The 15,145-nt window shown below is 40.6% G+C and overlaps 1 protein-coding gene across 1 annotated transcript in view; it reads right to left on the reverse strand.

Moving 5' to 3' along the window:
* The window catches only part of vwc2 (von Willebrand factor C domain containing 2), a 28,427-nt gene extending 14,111 nt beyond the window's left edge, over positions 1-14,316 (reverse strand). The window contains exons 1-3 of the mRNA XM_058650712.1: positions 13,954-14,316; positions 3,291-3,996; positions 1,825-1,954 (exon numbers count right to left, since the gene is read on the reverse strand). Coding sequence (XP_058506695.1) covers positions 1,825-1,954; positions 3,291-3,917 — 757 coding nt within the window. The 5' untranslated portion in view covers positions 3,918-3,996; positions 13,954-14,316. The remainder of the gene's footprint in view (positions 1-1,824; positions 1,955-3,290; positions 3,997-13,953) is intronic.
* Positions 14,317-15,145: the final 829 nt, after the last annotated feature.

A 15,145-nucleotide genomic window follows, 5' to 3' on the forward strand; every position in this document is an offset into this window, starting at 1 on the left:
CTGAAAGTCCTTATTATCCATGGATTTGGTGGGACTTACAGATTCATGCTCTCTTCAAAAACCAGCCACAGCTCTGCACATACTGCACAGCATCTACATTTGTCTCGTTGACTGTGAATGCAACCCAGCAAATCCACCGGGCATAGCAAAGGGGGGGATATATGGAGCACTGCCCAAAACTCTGCCTACAGCACTCTCAGCATAATCAATATGTGCATATATAAAAAGTGGGTGAACAGCAAAAAAAAAAAAGGGGGGGGACAAAGGACCTGTATATAGTCCCAAAGATTACAGCAGGCAAAAATGAATAAAGTAACTTACTGTGACTGCTAATGTTTCCATGCGTTATCTCTGCACGTTTTGAGTGGGACAACCTATGATTGATTCAGAGTCTAAAATGATACATAAATTATTTTCTATTGTGATGTTGTGGGAGTAATTATAACAAACCGAGCAGATGGTGACAGAAAGCAAATAAAGCACTCTGTTGACCTACTGTTAATTTAATCCATTTCAATCTTCTTGTTCTATCACCTTCGTGTTTCTGCTGTGGATACATCCCTGTGTACAAGACAGCTGGCTGTGTAATTTCACTCGAATCATCAGCTATGTCTAAATGTGTATTTATATATTTATAAATGTATAAATGCTCAGTTTCAGCAAACACTCTTGCTTGCAGTTTTACTCATAAATGCATCAGTTACTGTCAACAAATAAGTAGCTCCCACAGATGAGGCATTTTTATGTGGTGTGGGCTGTATATCTCCTTTCCAATGCAGACTCTTTTTCCCCCTCCACATGCAAATTGCTTGCTTGCTTGTTTTATGGCACTCAGCCTGTGCCACTTTAAGGTTCCTCGTCAGAGAAACAGATCACAAGTCATCATTCTTTTTGCTGAAGGAAGCAATGTTGCTGACATTGCCATGTAGCATTAGAGTCACACCAAGAAAACACTGGGACATAATCTAGGACATGCTGTCTTGAATCATTCGAAACCACTTGAGATAATCGACTCTGAGCTGCAGAATTCTTTCTTAGATGGGCCGGAGCTCTCAAACTCTCTGGATCATAAACTTGCAACCGCTTTACACCAGAGAGTAATGACAGATTTGGAACGTATGCTGCAGCCTCCGTCAGAAAAACTAAGCATTTATGTGACATTAAGACTGAAGATGATGTGTGACTCCCGACTGATTATCACAAAGGCTGCAGTTATATAATAATGTTTAATGATGTTGATGAGCTGAACTTTGTTGAGCATCTTTCTTGTTTATACAGAACTTTACTGCTAATATTTTCAGTAATGGTTGAAGTTCTTATTCTTGCATAAAAAAGCTTAATTGTTAATATTTTGATAATATGTGGTGTCACACACACACATCACTGAAAAACTTTACTTAAAAAAAATGTGGGATCATATAACATGTTTAAATTGAATGAACTTTCACTGATATTAAAAAATTGTAAACTAGAATATTAAATTGTACTTTGGATGAACTTAAATTATTGTCACCAGTTGAAGTAATGTTCTTTTTTTTCATTGATGAAAAGTCACATTTCATAATTCTTACATTTTACTGAAACTTTAACAACATGATTGCAATATTGGTCATGAAAAATAAAAATAAAAAACGCCATAGAAACACATCTCACTGCGTTAAATGAAGAGGCTGCAAAATGCTGCACTGCAGAATGCTGCATTCTATGTGTCAGCTAACAACTCCTGCTGAGGTGCCCTTGAGCAGAAACTATGGTTTGCTGTGGAGGTTTACGCAGCAGTAACCACATACAAAATGGTTGTACTGGCATAAAATGTGCACTCACCACTCTTGCAAATGGGGCAGCACTGATCCGGCTCGTACTCCGGGTCCACACACTCTGTCTGAGGGCAAGCTGCCACCGAGCACAGCACCTCTCCACTGGGCTCACACCGACACTTCTCACATGGAGACACCTGGACAACAGCGAAGGCATAAGAAAGAAAGCAATTAAAACCCTTATTAATAGTTCACGCACACATGCAAACATGGTGTTTTCTTAATTAATTTCTCGCTATCTTTGTCTCTGGCCCTTTGTTTTTCTCAGTATCTCTCTCACCACTGTTCCATCCCTCTATAGTGGTCACTGACTCTAAAGCACACACACACACACACACCTGGCTCGTTTCAGACGGTTTGCATATATCTACTATAACATTCCATCCTCCTCCTCACCTTAACTGCCAATAAATGCCTCGTTTTAGATGGAGCCGAGGGGAGAATTGAACTTCACTACGCTATATTGAGAAATCAATAGAAATGGGAAAGTGAGAAAAGATGCTTCCAGTTTTCTTTGTGCGTGAACAGATTACTCAAGTGTTGTACGTCTCCAAACGGAATAAATATGGGACAGAGGCAGGGACTGAAGATGTTCATTTGGAACTGCACCCAGCGTTCTCTCTGAAAGGCTTTATTTAGCAGCCACTTGTATTCAACTATACACCTTTAGTCTTAACAATAGAGCAAAGGATAATTCCACCAGCATTGCTGTAGATAGTAGAGGCCTGCGCCTCCACATGGCACTCCACTGTGAAAAATGGAGCGAGGCAGCACATAGTACAATGCTCCAGAACATTGCAATCAGGCATCAAAACCTGTCTGTTGCTTAGTTTCAAAGCACCTCCCACCTCCACACCCCACAGCACATCACAAAGGCTGACACATGCCACGAGTGAAAGTAGAACTCTCTGCAGAATTCCCAGAGTAGAGACTTGACATAGAGCAACCCTAACCACTGAGTTAGAAGAATACATTTCCACATTAGGCTTTACCTCCCCCTGAGACACTCACCAACATAAAGACAAGCTGATAAATGCTGCATCTCATAAGAGAAGTTAAACCAGCACTGTGGTGCAATCCTGAGTCTAGCCTTTCAAACAAGCGTCAGAAGATGAAACACTAAAGATTGTGCTGGTACAATCCCCATGTCTCTCCACACACACCCACGTGTAGCTGTGTGCTTTGCAGAGTTATGAGTAACATTACTATAACTCCAATTCTATCACGTCTGAAACACTGCTGAAGTGGCACTGCTAATAGCCTCTGGTTATGTGTTGTGTGTGCAGGATAAAACAAAAGAACTAGTGCTGACCTTTGCCATTCTAAATCTGCCTGCTCGCCTGTATGCTGCAAGCTAAGGTAACTATTTCTGTGTCATGTCTGTGATAAACTCTGATAGAATGGAGTGTTGTCAGCACTTCTTTCAGTCTTGAGCATGTCAAAAAAGTGAGTGAATGCAGTTATTGGGCTCACCTTAAACTCTTCTAGAGAGGCGTAGATTTTGCCACGAAACTCACAGTAGTTCTTTTTCTCCTTGCACTGTGGGCAGCATTGGCTAGTGTCCACTTTAATGCAGCGAGGGTGAACCTTTGGACATTCTGGCTTGGTGCACAGAGGGCCCTCGTCAGTGCACAGGCAAGGACATGTCGAAGGACCTGGTGTGAACTGCTCGCCGATGGCAAACACAAAGCCACTCTCATCCATGCAGCCTTTCCCCCTGTAGTCTGGGTAGGCGTATTCATCAATAGCATCCAGAGAGAGGGTGACGTCACTGGTGGGACCCTCGTCTATTTGGTTTAGGTTGTCCTGTACACTCCACTGCTCCTGGGATTTCCCGCCCTCGGATCCTCCAGCCTGAAGATTTGTGCGGCTCAATTCAGTCTTGTTGGGGCCCAAGATATTGACGTCGTCCGGCCGCTGCCGCAGCAGCTCCTCAGGCACTTGCTTGCCCTGATTTTTCCCCCCGGTGGCCTGGGTCAACACCCTTTCCAGACGTCCTCGGCTCTCTGGTAAGGTCGCTACTGGGTTAGAATGAGCGGCGCTCATCAGGAACCCAAGAACAAAGAGAACTTCTGCTGTCATGGCAACAAAGTGCAGCATCTTTCCCCACCACCAGCAAGGTGGGAAAACACCTTGGCTCACATAACACACTTCACAGCTCAGGGTTGATCCAGTCCATCTGGAAAGAGAAAATTAAACTGGGGTTATGTGTTCAGTGTTTTGACACTTTTTTATCACAGGTGTGAGGCTTGTCTTATTATGGCCTTCAAAAACTGCAAAAACTTCAGCCGACTTTTCCGAGCACTGCTACATCATATCTGGCAAACATCCCTCTGAGTATGATGCAAGCCTGCAGGATCAGTGAACTGAATCATCAAGACAGGGAGCATTCAAAGGACGTGTTAGGAAATCAATACTACTTCATACAGTAACACTTCCCCACATCAATCAGCCATGGCAGTGACGGACTAAAGGGAAAATGGGCAAAGAAAGACCTGAATCTAACACTCCGAACTCCAGGCCCCTTTATGGAACAAAGAATCGGGATCAATGTCTGTGCTTATTTAAATGAATCACGGTCAACTGTACAGAAGCAGGAATTGATCTGTAAATAGAACATAATTCTAGTTTGCAATGGCTTTAGCTGACTGAAGTTGCCATGACAATTTAAAAATAAAGCCACATCTGCTCCAGCCTTTGCCAGGGGCCAAAACACAACTTCTAAAAAAGAACCTAGAATGCATTTCACATTGTTTTGTTTTAATTAAAATAACAAATCATTATATACAACGGCTACAGTCCAGTGAAACCCGGGGATCGACAGCAAGACTTTGTCAAAAGCTGAATTCAGTGTTTGTGTTTGTTTTCTGTTGTTTTGCTTGATTTACTGCAGCATCTTGAAATTCAAATGCCCGCAATGATGTTTTGCTGTATGTGATGGCCTACTTCCATTCATTTGTCTCACACTGAGTGTTCGGAGGAGTCCATCCATTTGCCGAGCTGCGGTTGTGTTGACATTTGTAGCTTATTATGAAAGGTGAGATTACACCGTATCGACTGACTCTCCAATTAACTGCGAGGTCCTGTCTGCAGTTGTTTAAGAATAATTCACCATATTGATTAATTTGTCAGCCTCGATGAATACAGCTAATTTTCCAGCAGAACCATTAGGAGGGCTAAACAGGAGGTGAGCAGCAACTGAGCATTAAGTAAACAGTAAGTAATCACAATTAGGGAATATGGCCATACACAGAGTAGAGACAATGTCAGGACAAACATTGACATGAATTCTGTCAGACTCCACCATGAAGCCTTTGAATTATTTCCATATATTTTAAGTAATATATTTTGATATTCATGGATTCTGATCCTTTCCGAGGGGGAAAGAGGCTAAAATTGACTACCAGCACACCAGCGGTATTTGAGTGGTGTTTTAGTTGAATTGCTATGTTTGAGGCAGAATCCTTTGAGCTGTTGTCGAACTGAGGGGAAGCAGAATGAGGTGCATACCGATAATGCTGCTGCAGCTGAGAGACCGAGGGAGAGACGAAGGGAAAGGCAGAATGATATGAGACCAAGCCTCATTAGTAAAAAAAAAAAAGACCTCATTTGGCTTTTCTCATCTCTCCACCTTAACAGCTGTTAAAAGCTGTCACACAGATTCAGTGCCCTCTGCCAGACTCGGCTCTGGGTGCTGATCTCAAAAGATACAAACTCACCAGAAGCACTGAATCTTACAGGATAAATCTGTCAGAAGATCTATATTGTTTTGTTCTCATGACCAACAGATCCCACATAAAGATCATAGCCTGTTATCAAAGCCTGTTCTCACTCTGAACCACAGAGTTCTGGTGTTGCAATGTAGGATGACTGTAATCTGCATGCAAGCCACAGAATGATGATCATGTGTTCACCCACTCCTGCTAATAAATGTAGCACTTCATTTAAATACTGAAACAAATACATTTCCATATACAGACGGATATTCTGAGGTTATTAAACAAAACCAATGTAGTGCATTAGATACGCCTTTGCAATAGTGTCTTCTGTAACATTAACAGACTTGTTAATATATTATGTTTCTCTTAAATCCCACCAAAGTTCTCCTGGGTATCAGAGTTTGAAATTCTGAAATCATGACAGCCCTAATAAAAACATTCACACACATACAGTATGTATGTATAATGACTAACATCAAGGCCTGAAAGTTTTGCTGCAGTTCTGGGTTGTTTTTGACTTTTCTCTGAAAGAAAGAAAGTGTGAGAGACACCAGTGAGAGACAGTTTTAGCACATTGTTTGAGGAGAAATACAGACCAAACTCTGCCGCATTCGATACCAACAAAATATAAAAAACATTGTGTAGATTCATGTTCAATCATTTATTTCATACATTAAATTCTAATGGAATTTTTGAATCTTCTAGATCAGATCTTCTAGTCTAATTACTGCTCAGCCACAGACACAATAATGTTTGTCAAATGTCACAAAGACTGAACAAACTGAAGATGTTCAAAATTCCTTTAAGAATACTTTTACCAGTCAGGTTCAAGTGCTGAGATATTGGCAGACTTTCTTTTTATTTAGTGTTGCATATAAGCCAGTTGGTAAAAGGTCATGAATAAATCTTTGCCCTGCAGAGATTTTATTTTATTTTATTTCATTTATGTATTCATTGTTTTACTGCTCTATCTTGCAAAGACATTCTGACAGGAAAGAAAAAACAACAACTATAAATTGACAACAAGAACACAATACTACTGCTGCGCATCTCAAATCATGCACTGGGTGAGAGCTTGGTTTACTGACAATTAGCCAGGCAACTTGTAAATATTAATTTGTGTGTAATGAGGACATCATTTTGATTTAACTGCAATCACTCTTCTGTTAAATCTGTACTTTTTTTTATCAGAACAGATATAAATGTCTCACTTGCAAAGGTGTAATAACAAAAGCCCAAGCTCCTAAAAGTGTTAGCTTATATTAACTACCTCTTGGCGGCCTCCAATCATTAGAATACAAGAGTTTATATAAGCAAACATCAGTGAGTTCATTATCACCCCTGACACATTTTAACACCCACTTCAGAGCAAAAAAAAAAAAAACTCTGTGAGAGGAGAAACAACTTTCAATTAACACTTGACGGCTCCAAATATATTAATATCTCTGGAAAACAAACACCAATTATTGCTGGAAAATTAGCTCTGTATTCTTATCACGAGGAACAGTCACCTTTTCTCTTACCACACATAACATCCATATATGGCTTCTTTGTTGTTCAGAGTGTGACAGATCTCTGCACGGCTCCAAGTAGTAAAGTGGTCATCAGTGATCAGGAGTCGTATAGTGTGTGTGAAAATAGCATGTAGATCCAGCCAACATGGTCAATTAAAAAAGAAATATGTGTTATAAACATTGTAAAAACCATACAATTTGAGTTGCACTGTAATGGCTTAGAGACTAACTTCAATGAATGAGGCACATGAAAGCTCCTGTGGTTAAACAAACATTGTTATTCCAACCTGTTTGCAGTGGTCTTGTTTTACTAGTGCAATGTTGCTTTTTTGGTCTTGGATAAAACAAATCACTTCCTGTGTGCTGCCAGAGAATGAGACTGTAGAGCTGTCCACACGGAAAAGGTTTTAGGTGAATGTGTTGGCATATGAACTACAACGTTTTGAGTCGCTGCAGGGGGTTCCGTGTGAACGGAGATATTTACTGAAACGCTGCCGTATATGGGGAACTTTTTGTCCGGACGTGGCCTAAAGCTGCAGTGTGTAGCAGTGTTGTTGTATTTAATGTTACATAGTCTATCTCTGTTTGTTTGTGAATAGAAATGATGTAATGTCCTTCATCTGCAAAAAGGCCCTGTCAAGCAAAACTATCACACCTAACTGAGGGAGTGTTTGTGTGTATGTGAGGACAAGAAGTGTTGATCCCACCAAACTGCAAAACGAGCAGTAAAATTTGGTTAAGAACCCTTTCGTGGTGGGTGCTCCTTTGTGTTTTCAGTCTTACTCCAACCTCTTTGCGGTGGTGTTGTTTTACTAGTGCAATGTTGCTGTTGCTTCTGTCGGTCTTGGATGAAACAAATCACTTCCTGTGTGCTGCTAGAGGGTGAAGCTGTGTGACATGAGATCTAAACACTATTCTATTGAGATCTATACACTGCTATACTGAGAAACACAGAGAGTTGACTAAATGATCATTGTGTGAACTCACATGACAATGGTTTGAATGAAACAGACATTTGTTGATATTAAAAATGTGTGCACTACAGTTTTAACTATAAAATGTCACCATACGGGGTAATAAACTTTGACTATGAATGATTTTTGACAACATGAAATGTGTCCTTTTTGGTTCAATGGCGACACTTAATGTCAACTTTATAATTTTCATCCTCATGGCAAAGGAAACGTTTCACACATTAATACTGTATGTAAGAATGACCCTGTCAGTGGCTGGTAAGATGGATCAAAAATGATGGTTGTTCATTCACAAAGAAAATCACAGCAGCACAAAACCCGCAGGAGAAACGATCCTGAGTTCGCAGACTGATGTAATACTGTGTCCCTGATTGTCAGCTCTGGCACTATCATTAGCAGATGACCTAACAACATCATTTCTATAAATAAAAAAATGTATTTTTCACAAAAAAAATTTAATTATTTATTAAAATAACCAAAATCATATGATCACAATTAAGACACAATTCCTCCCTCTCCTATCTTCCCACTTGGTCTGTCCTGGAACCACAAATAAGGGCCTGCTCCCTTAGGGACTCTTTCACTCAAACACCCTGCTGCAAACACAGGAAGTGCAGCACAAGGAACACATATTAAGACTATATTTAGGTAAACACAGAAACTAATGACTTTCATCATTAATTCACTCATAATAAATTTGCACAAGCAGCGTTATTTCCTGTTCAAATACTTTTTTCAGGAGGAGCTGAGAGGCCACCACACAATTATGTCAATCAATCAAATCAATCAATCAATAAAACCATTTTCAACAAAAAACAAGAATTGTTATGAAATGTGCATAATAAAATGTGCAAATATGCAATGATAAAATGCTCTGTGCAAACCTGCAATGAAGTGCAACTAAGTGTCTAGTGCAATTAATGTCAAAATGTTGAAAATGCAATAAAACCAAAACCCACATAGTGCAAAATCACCAGTAATGAAGGTCCCTTCGTTACACTGTACCTCTCCACAAATTGGGTTTACATAAGGCCTGAAAAAATATTGTAAAATATTGTAAGCTGTCATCTAAATCTTTTACAAGTCAGCAAAGCACAAACAGTTAACCACCATAACCACAGTTATACAAAAGCTGCTATTTAGGTTGTAACTTATTTTCTACCACTTTGTCTCAAAGAACATTTGTTTAAATGCAGCAAAGAAGTATGTGTGCATGTTGCTTTTGTGTAGAAATATAGACTGTGCAGAACAGAGATGTATACTCCTGTGTAAACACATCACATCAAGAGTTAAAGGTTAACGGGCCGACGACTCTGCCATTAAAATGTGACCTAGTCCAGGCTTCCAAAAGCTCTACAGCTGACTGTTTGAATTCTGCACACAGTGAACAGTAATTACCACATCAACAGAGGACTGTGCAGTGTCAGGAAATTTGAACTGTCTTTTCCAGCGGCTAATTTCACAATATGAAAGCTGCATTTTGTTATTCTGCCGCTTCATTAACGGTGCAAATTCAAAATGCACTACTACTACTGAAGTCTGATGTTCCACTGACATTTAAATGTTGCCCTGCCAGAGATGAATGAACTCAACATTAGCCTCCGTGTTTGGCAGCAGGTGCAGGTTCAGCCATTATCATCGCACTGTAAATACACTTTAAATCCCTTTGTCAAAGGCCAAAGCTCTGTTTGCATCTCAAGCTACTGAGCACAGTCGATTTTACCACTACGGTGCGGCAACAATGATTAATCAAGCAAAGACTAAAACTGGCTGTTGGTTTACAGTTCAGTAATGCTTACCATCACATTGATTTATGACTCACAAATTATTGTCGTTTTCATTACCCAGCAGAGTGAATAAAGCCTATTAGTCGTATCACTACAACCTGAGCTCGGAGTCACATTTTAGTACGACCTAACTAATATGCATGTACACATTTAACTACAGTAATGCAAAGTGTGATGGTTACGATGCGTTAAAGGTCCAGTGTGTAAGATTTAGTTGGCAGAAATGGAATGTAAAAATAATTACACTGCTGTTGCACCTGAATGGATGAATTGTTACTTTTCATTACCACAGAATGGAGCCCCTTATACTTAAATCAGGATCTCTGTGCAGACTGCTATGTTGGACCAGCAGATTTTTAATGGACACCTAAATATCTTTGGAGTTTTGAATGATAAATGAAGGTCCTATACATGCTCAGAGAAGGGTGAAAACAGGTAATGCAAAATCCTTAAAAAACTGTACGTTCAAGGTTGATCTGCCTCTCACTGTCAGTCAGAAAAGTAGTTCCAATCTCACAATAAATGCTATCCTTCCATCCATTATCTACCACTTTATCCTCCACATGAGGGTCGCGGGGGGGGGGGGGGGGGGTGCTATGCCAATCTCAGCTGACATATATATATATATATATATATGCATCTCCAGGAATTCTCCACACATATGCTAAGAAGGTTATGCTTGTTATCATTATCATTTTGTCTTAATGATAAGAAGTGGCACGTAAAAGAGTAAGAACGTTTGCAAAATTGAATCTGAGTAAAAAAGTGACAGAATATTGTTGCAATCACAGCTGCAGTCAGCGAGGGTCTCTGCAAAAACCAAACTGAATTTCACTGAGAGGGAAACAATCTCCTCGGGGTGATAGAATTAACTCAGGCAGACAACATGCCCTTGCTGAAGACTGCACTTTATTTATTTCACGTTACACATTCTCCCACTTTACACTGCTCCAACATCCCAACATGCCGTCGACAGCACATGGAGAAAAGCAATAATTTACTTTGAGGTCTACTTCAATTTATGACAAAGCAGATCACGGGGGACGGGATATGAAATGTTTAGACAGCGCAGGCTAGTGGGCTTGGAACTGACAGGGTTGAGAAAGTATTGAATTAATGATGCCATGCTTTAAAACTAGCTTTTACCCAACTAAACAGTGTGAAATGATGAAATCCAATTAGTGCAATAAGGGACACTAGGAGGATCCAAAAGTATTAAGCCATCTGCCAGTGAGTAAAGATTGCTGCAGGGTTGTCTAATTGAATTTTATCCTTTAGCTATAAATCTTACAAGTGACCCAAAAATCAAAAGAAACTTTGCCAAAATATGCGATACAAAACCAACAGCGCTGGACGATAGATTATAGAGATTACAGAGGAGTGTGATTCAGTTTATTTGTTTTTACTCTTAAAGAATAAAGAAGGCAGTGATGATTACTATGTCCTTATGTAAATGTATTATTATAGCCACATCCAGAAATGTATTTACATTTCAATAAAACTGTTAATCATAGTTCAATAGCAGACCATGATCCAGGTCTGGACTCAGATGCCATTCTTTCTGACCCATGAATAATTGATCATTTCTATGATTTGACATAAAGTTTTTGATTTTTTTGAGATACACAGCCTTTTCTGGCCTTTACTGCGTTTAAGGTCCAGGAAATTCAGACCAATTGAGCCTTTCAGGTCAGTCTGGTTTGGTACATCAGGCAATTATTTGCATTTCAATTGTCAAACGTTGTGAAGGTTACCAAAATAACCGCTCTGTGCCCTCCTACAGCGAGGCACTCTTCTGTCAGAGGAGCTCGCACAGTGGTCCTGGAGTTAAACACACTGCAGTCTGTTGATTGGGCAAAAGAAAATTGTCACTGTGGTAATGGAATGGAAAAAAAAAATCACAAAAAACATGCCACTTTTAAATTTACCTTGGCTTAAAACTGATAGAGCAGTCAAGGCCAATTGTGTTTGTTGTTAACAAATAATGTGTGCAGTGTTTACTGTGTCCTGTTCTTCTTCGTCTTCATTGAATTTAATGGCAGACCTCGCTGTGTCACACTGGTTTGATGTTACGCTACTTACATAGCTGATGTAGTCATCGCCTTCCTGCCCACACACCCCACTGTGGAAACACAGGCCGGATCAGTGCTTCCCGTTCCACAGCTCAGCTCGCTGAACTGCACTGCACGGTGGAAACTCAGATTTACATTCTCCGTAAATCAACACGTGACGACTTTCAGCTAATCACATCTGTGAATTCCAATGAGCATTCGGTCAGCAAGTGAGGCACACACAGGAGGAGCCGAGAGGGGGAAGAATAGACTGAGAAATACGTCCGAAAGGAAATACCCTCACATTGCGTGTTTTGACAGGCAGAATTTTTAATTTGGACTTTAGTCAACAAAAAACAAGAAAGAGAGAAACTTAATTTACAGCCTTTCTACTTAAATTTAAGATGCTCCTTTCACGTTATTATTCTGGCACTGTTTGGTCATCATGAACAGAAACATCCATCCATCCACTGTTGCTTTATCCTCCGCATGAAGGTTGCAAGGGTGCTGTGCCAGCTGACATAGGCGGGGTACACCCTGGACAGTTTGTGTCCAATTTACCTAATCCCCATATTGCATGTGTTTGCACTGTGGGCAGAAACTGGAGAACCCAAAGAAAACCCGCACACACACACACACACACACACACAGGGAGAAAATGCAAACTCCATGCAGAAACTGGGTCACGAACCCGTGTCTTCTTGCTGCAAAGGCGAGAGTGCTAACCACTACACAAACCGTGTGGCTCGTGAACAGAAACAATGTAAGGTTATTTTTATGCTTTGACCTTCATCTGAAAATGGTCTAAACTATCAAGCTAAACTATCAGACCAGACGGAGGGAGCGTTTGTTTGTATACGGCAGCAGTTCAGGGGAGGAGGGGGTCAATTAAACTGCAGAACAGCATTTGAATTGACTTTCATGGATGTTTCTTCATGTTTTCAGATATACTGCCTTTACATAAAAAGAATCACTTCCTGTGTGCAGCACAGTTGGGGTTAAAATGCTTTAATCAGCATTGTGTGAACTCACTATGGTTTGAATGTAACATTTTCAGTTTGTTTTTTTTAAATGTTTTAAAGTTACGCACTACAGCTTTAAATCAATCTGTTATGTGGAACGGATTGATTTTTGACTGGGAGGGTTGCATCAGGAAGGGCAGTGGGCATAAAAAATCTCTGCGAAATCATACACAGATCACTGAAAAAGCAGGTGATCTGCTGTTGTAACCCCTAGAGAGGGAGAGGGGGGGAAAGTGTTTATTTTTATTGCAGGGATTTTTTTATATATAACCCGCCCAGTTCAATGTGGAAACTGACCAAAAAAATTATTACGATATTAGTGCATGTCAGTCAGTTGTATATGTTACAGCCTGGAAAAGGGAAATATACATATGACCATTCAGACGATGCTTCCTCTCTGGCAGCTTCACAGAAAATCTGTTGTATTTTTATATATGTATATATACATATACACATATACCTACATATTCTACTAATTGACCTGTCTGGAATTTAATTGATGCTGTAAATGAATCCAATAACCCTGCACCTAAAGAAAAAAACTGATTTAAAAGCTACAGCTATGAATTCTCAATGTGACTTTATTTAATGCTGTATACAGTGTATTATGTGCTGGACTGTCTATAGTCTTCTGTTAGTTGGGACTGACTGTTGCATCCTGAAGTCTTTGTGCAGCCACTAACATCTCACTGGTGCTTCCTGGAACACATCCATTCCAAGGTTACAAGAAGAAAAAGAAAAACAGCTCGTGTCACATACAGTGACAACCATGTAGCCTCTGCAGGTTTTCCTGCAGGTTTCAACTATCAATCATTAGTTTCCCCACAAATACAGCTTTGTGTTGTAGGTGTGTTTAGATTTTTCAGCAGAAGGTTTTGTGCCTGCACTGTAACCCCGAGTGAGTTTCATCTTCTCAAAACCAGAACAAGCAACACCGGGAAGCATCAGCAGCTTTTACGCAAAGTTGATGTGAAAACGAATAATTCAAACAATGCAATCAAGCGGTTATGGATGTCTGAGCGCACGCACACACAGCAACAACAATGAAATGATAATAATAATATTTCACCTGTGATCGTGGGACTGTGCGTAGCCGTCGGTGCGCAGAATGAAACACAGCCTCGGGACTGTTGGAGCACAGGCAGCAACAAATGATCAGTGGTGAGGAGATGGAAACTGGCGCTCGTTGAGTCCGTTAAAAGCACAGTGTCCCCGCAGGATGTTCGCTGCTCCTCCGTGCGTCGCGCTCAACTTGTGAATTGTGCGGGCGCCCCGTGTCCGCCCGGCGTACCCACGCTCGTGTGCCAGTGCCGCGCTGCTACTGATGTCCCTGCTGCACACTGACACTTTGTTTCTCACGGTGCCAGAGAAGAAAATACTTTAATAAATGATGGAGCAAGAGGAGGAGAGATGGGGAGAGGCGTCGCGTTCGGTCGAGCGGCCACTAGGTGGAGCAGTTTAAAACGGGGACGTTTCACAGGTCTCTCCCTCCCTCCCTCTCTCTCTCTCTCTCTTTCTCTGTCGTTCTCCCTCCCTCTCTCGCACACACGCACACACACAAACACTCACACGTGCTGGTATTGCATTCTTTGTGTGGACACTCATAGACATAATGTATTCCCTAGCCCCTTAAACATCACCACTAAATGCCTATTCCTAACCCAAACCTAATTGTAAACCTAACCCTAAACCAAGTCTTAGAAATTAAAGTTGTGAGGACAAAAATGTCCCCACAAGGTCAAAATGTCCTGACAAAAATAGGTTTGCATGAAAAATTGACCTCACAGCCTATTAGAGATATGTGTGCACACACAAACACACAGGTTCATGCAGTTATCCTTTTTAGAACACGCACTTTAACCATCTTAACCATAACCAGTTAATGACGAGTTCTCTGTTTATGCCATAAAATGTCCAAAAAAGGTAACCGATACACACATACACACAGTTTCTCTGTATTTGTGAAACCATCCATCAACTTCATGCATTCTGTATCCCCTTACCAACTATAAAATAAGTTTTAACTTTCATGAAGTTGTGAGGACCGGTGCACAAATTACATGCACACACACACACACACACACACACACACACACACACAAAACATTGCATATTTATTTAATAACCCTAACAGGGACTCTAACCTTAACCTTGCTACAGAAGTGAGACTTCATTAGGGCTTTTGTCCCTATACGAAGACTATTAGTCCTGAAAAGGGCAGTGCTTATACTGGAAAATGTCCTCAAGAGGTAACAAAAACA

This window comes from Solea solea, chromosome 15 (genome assembly GCF_958295425.1).
Source record: "Solea solea chromosome 15, fSolSol10.1, whole genome shotgun sequence".
NCBI classification, from domain to species: Eukaryota; Metazoa; Chordata; class Actinopteri; order Pleuronectiformes; family Soleidae; genus Solea; species Solea solea.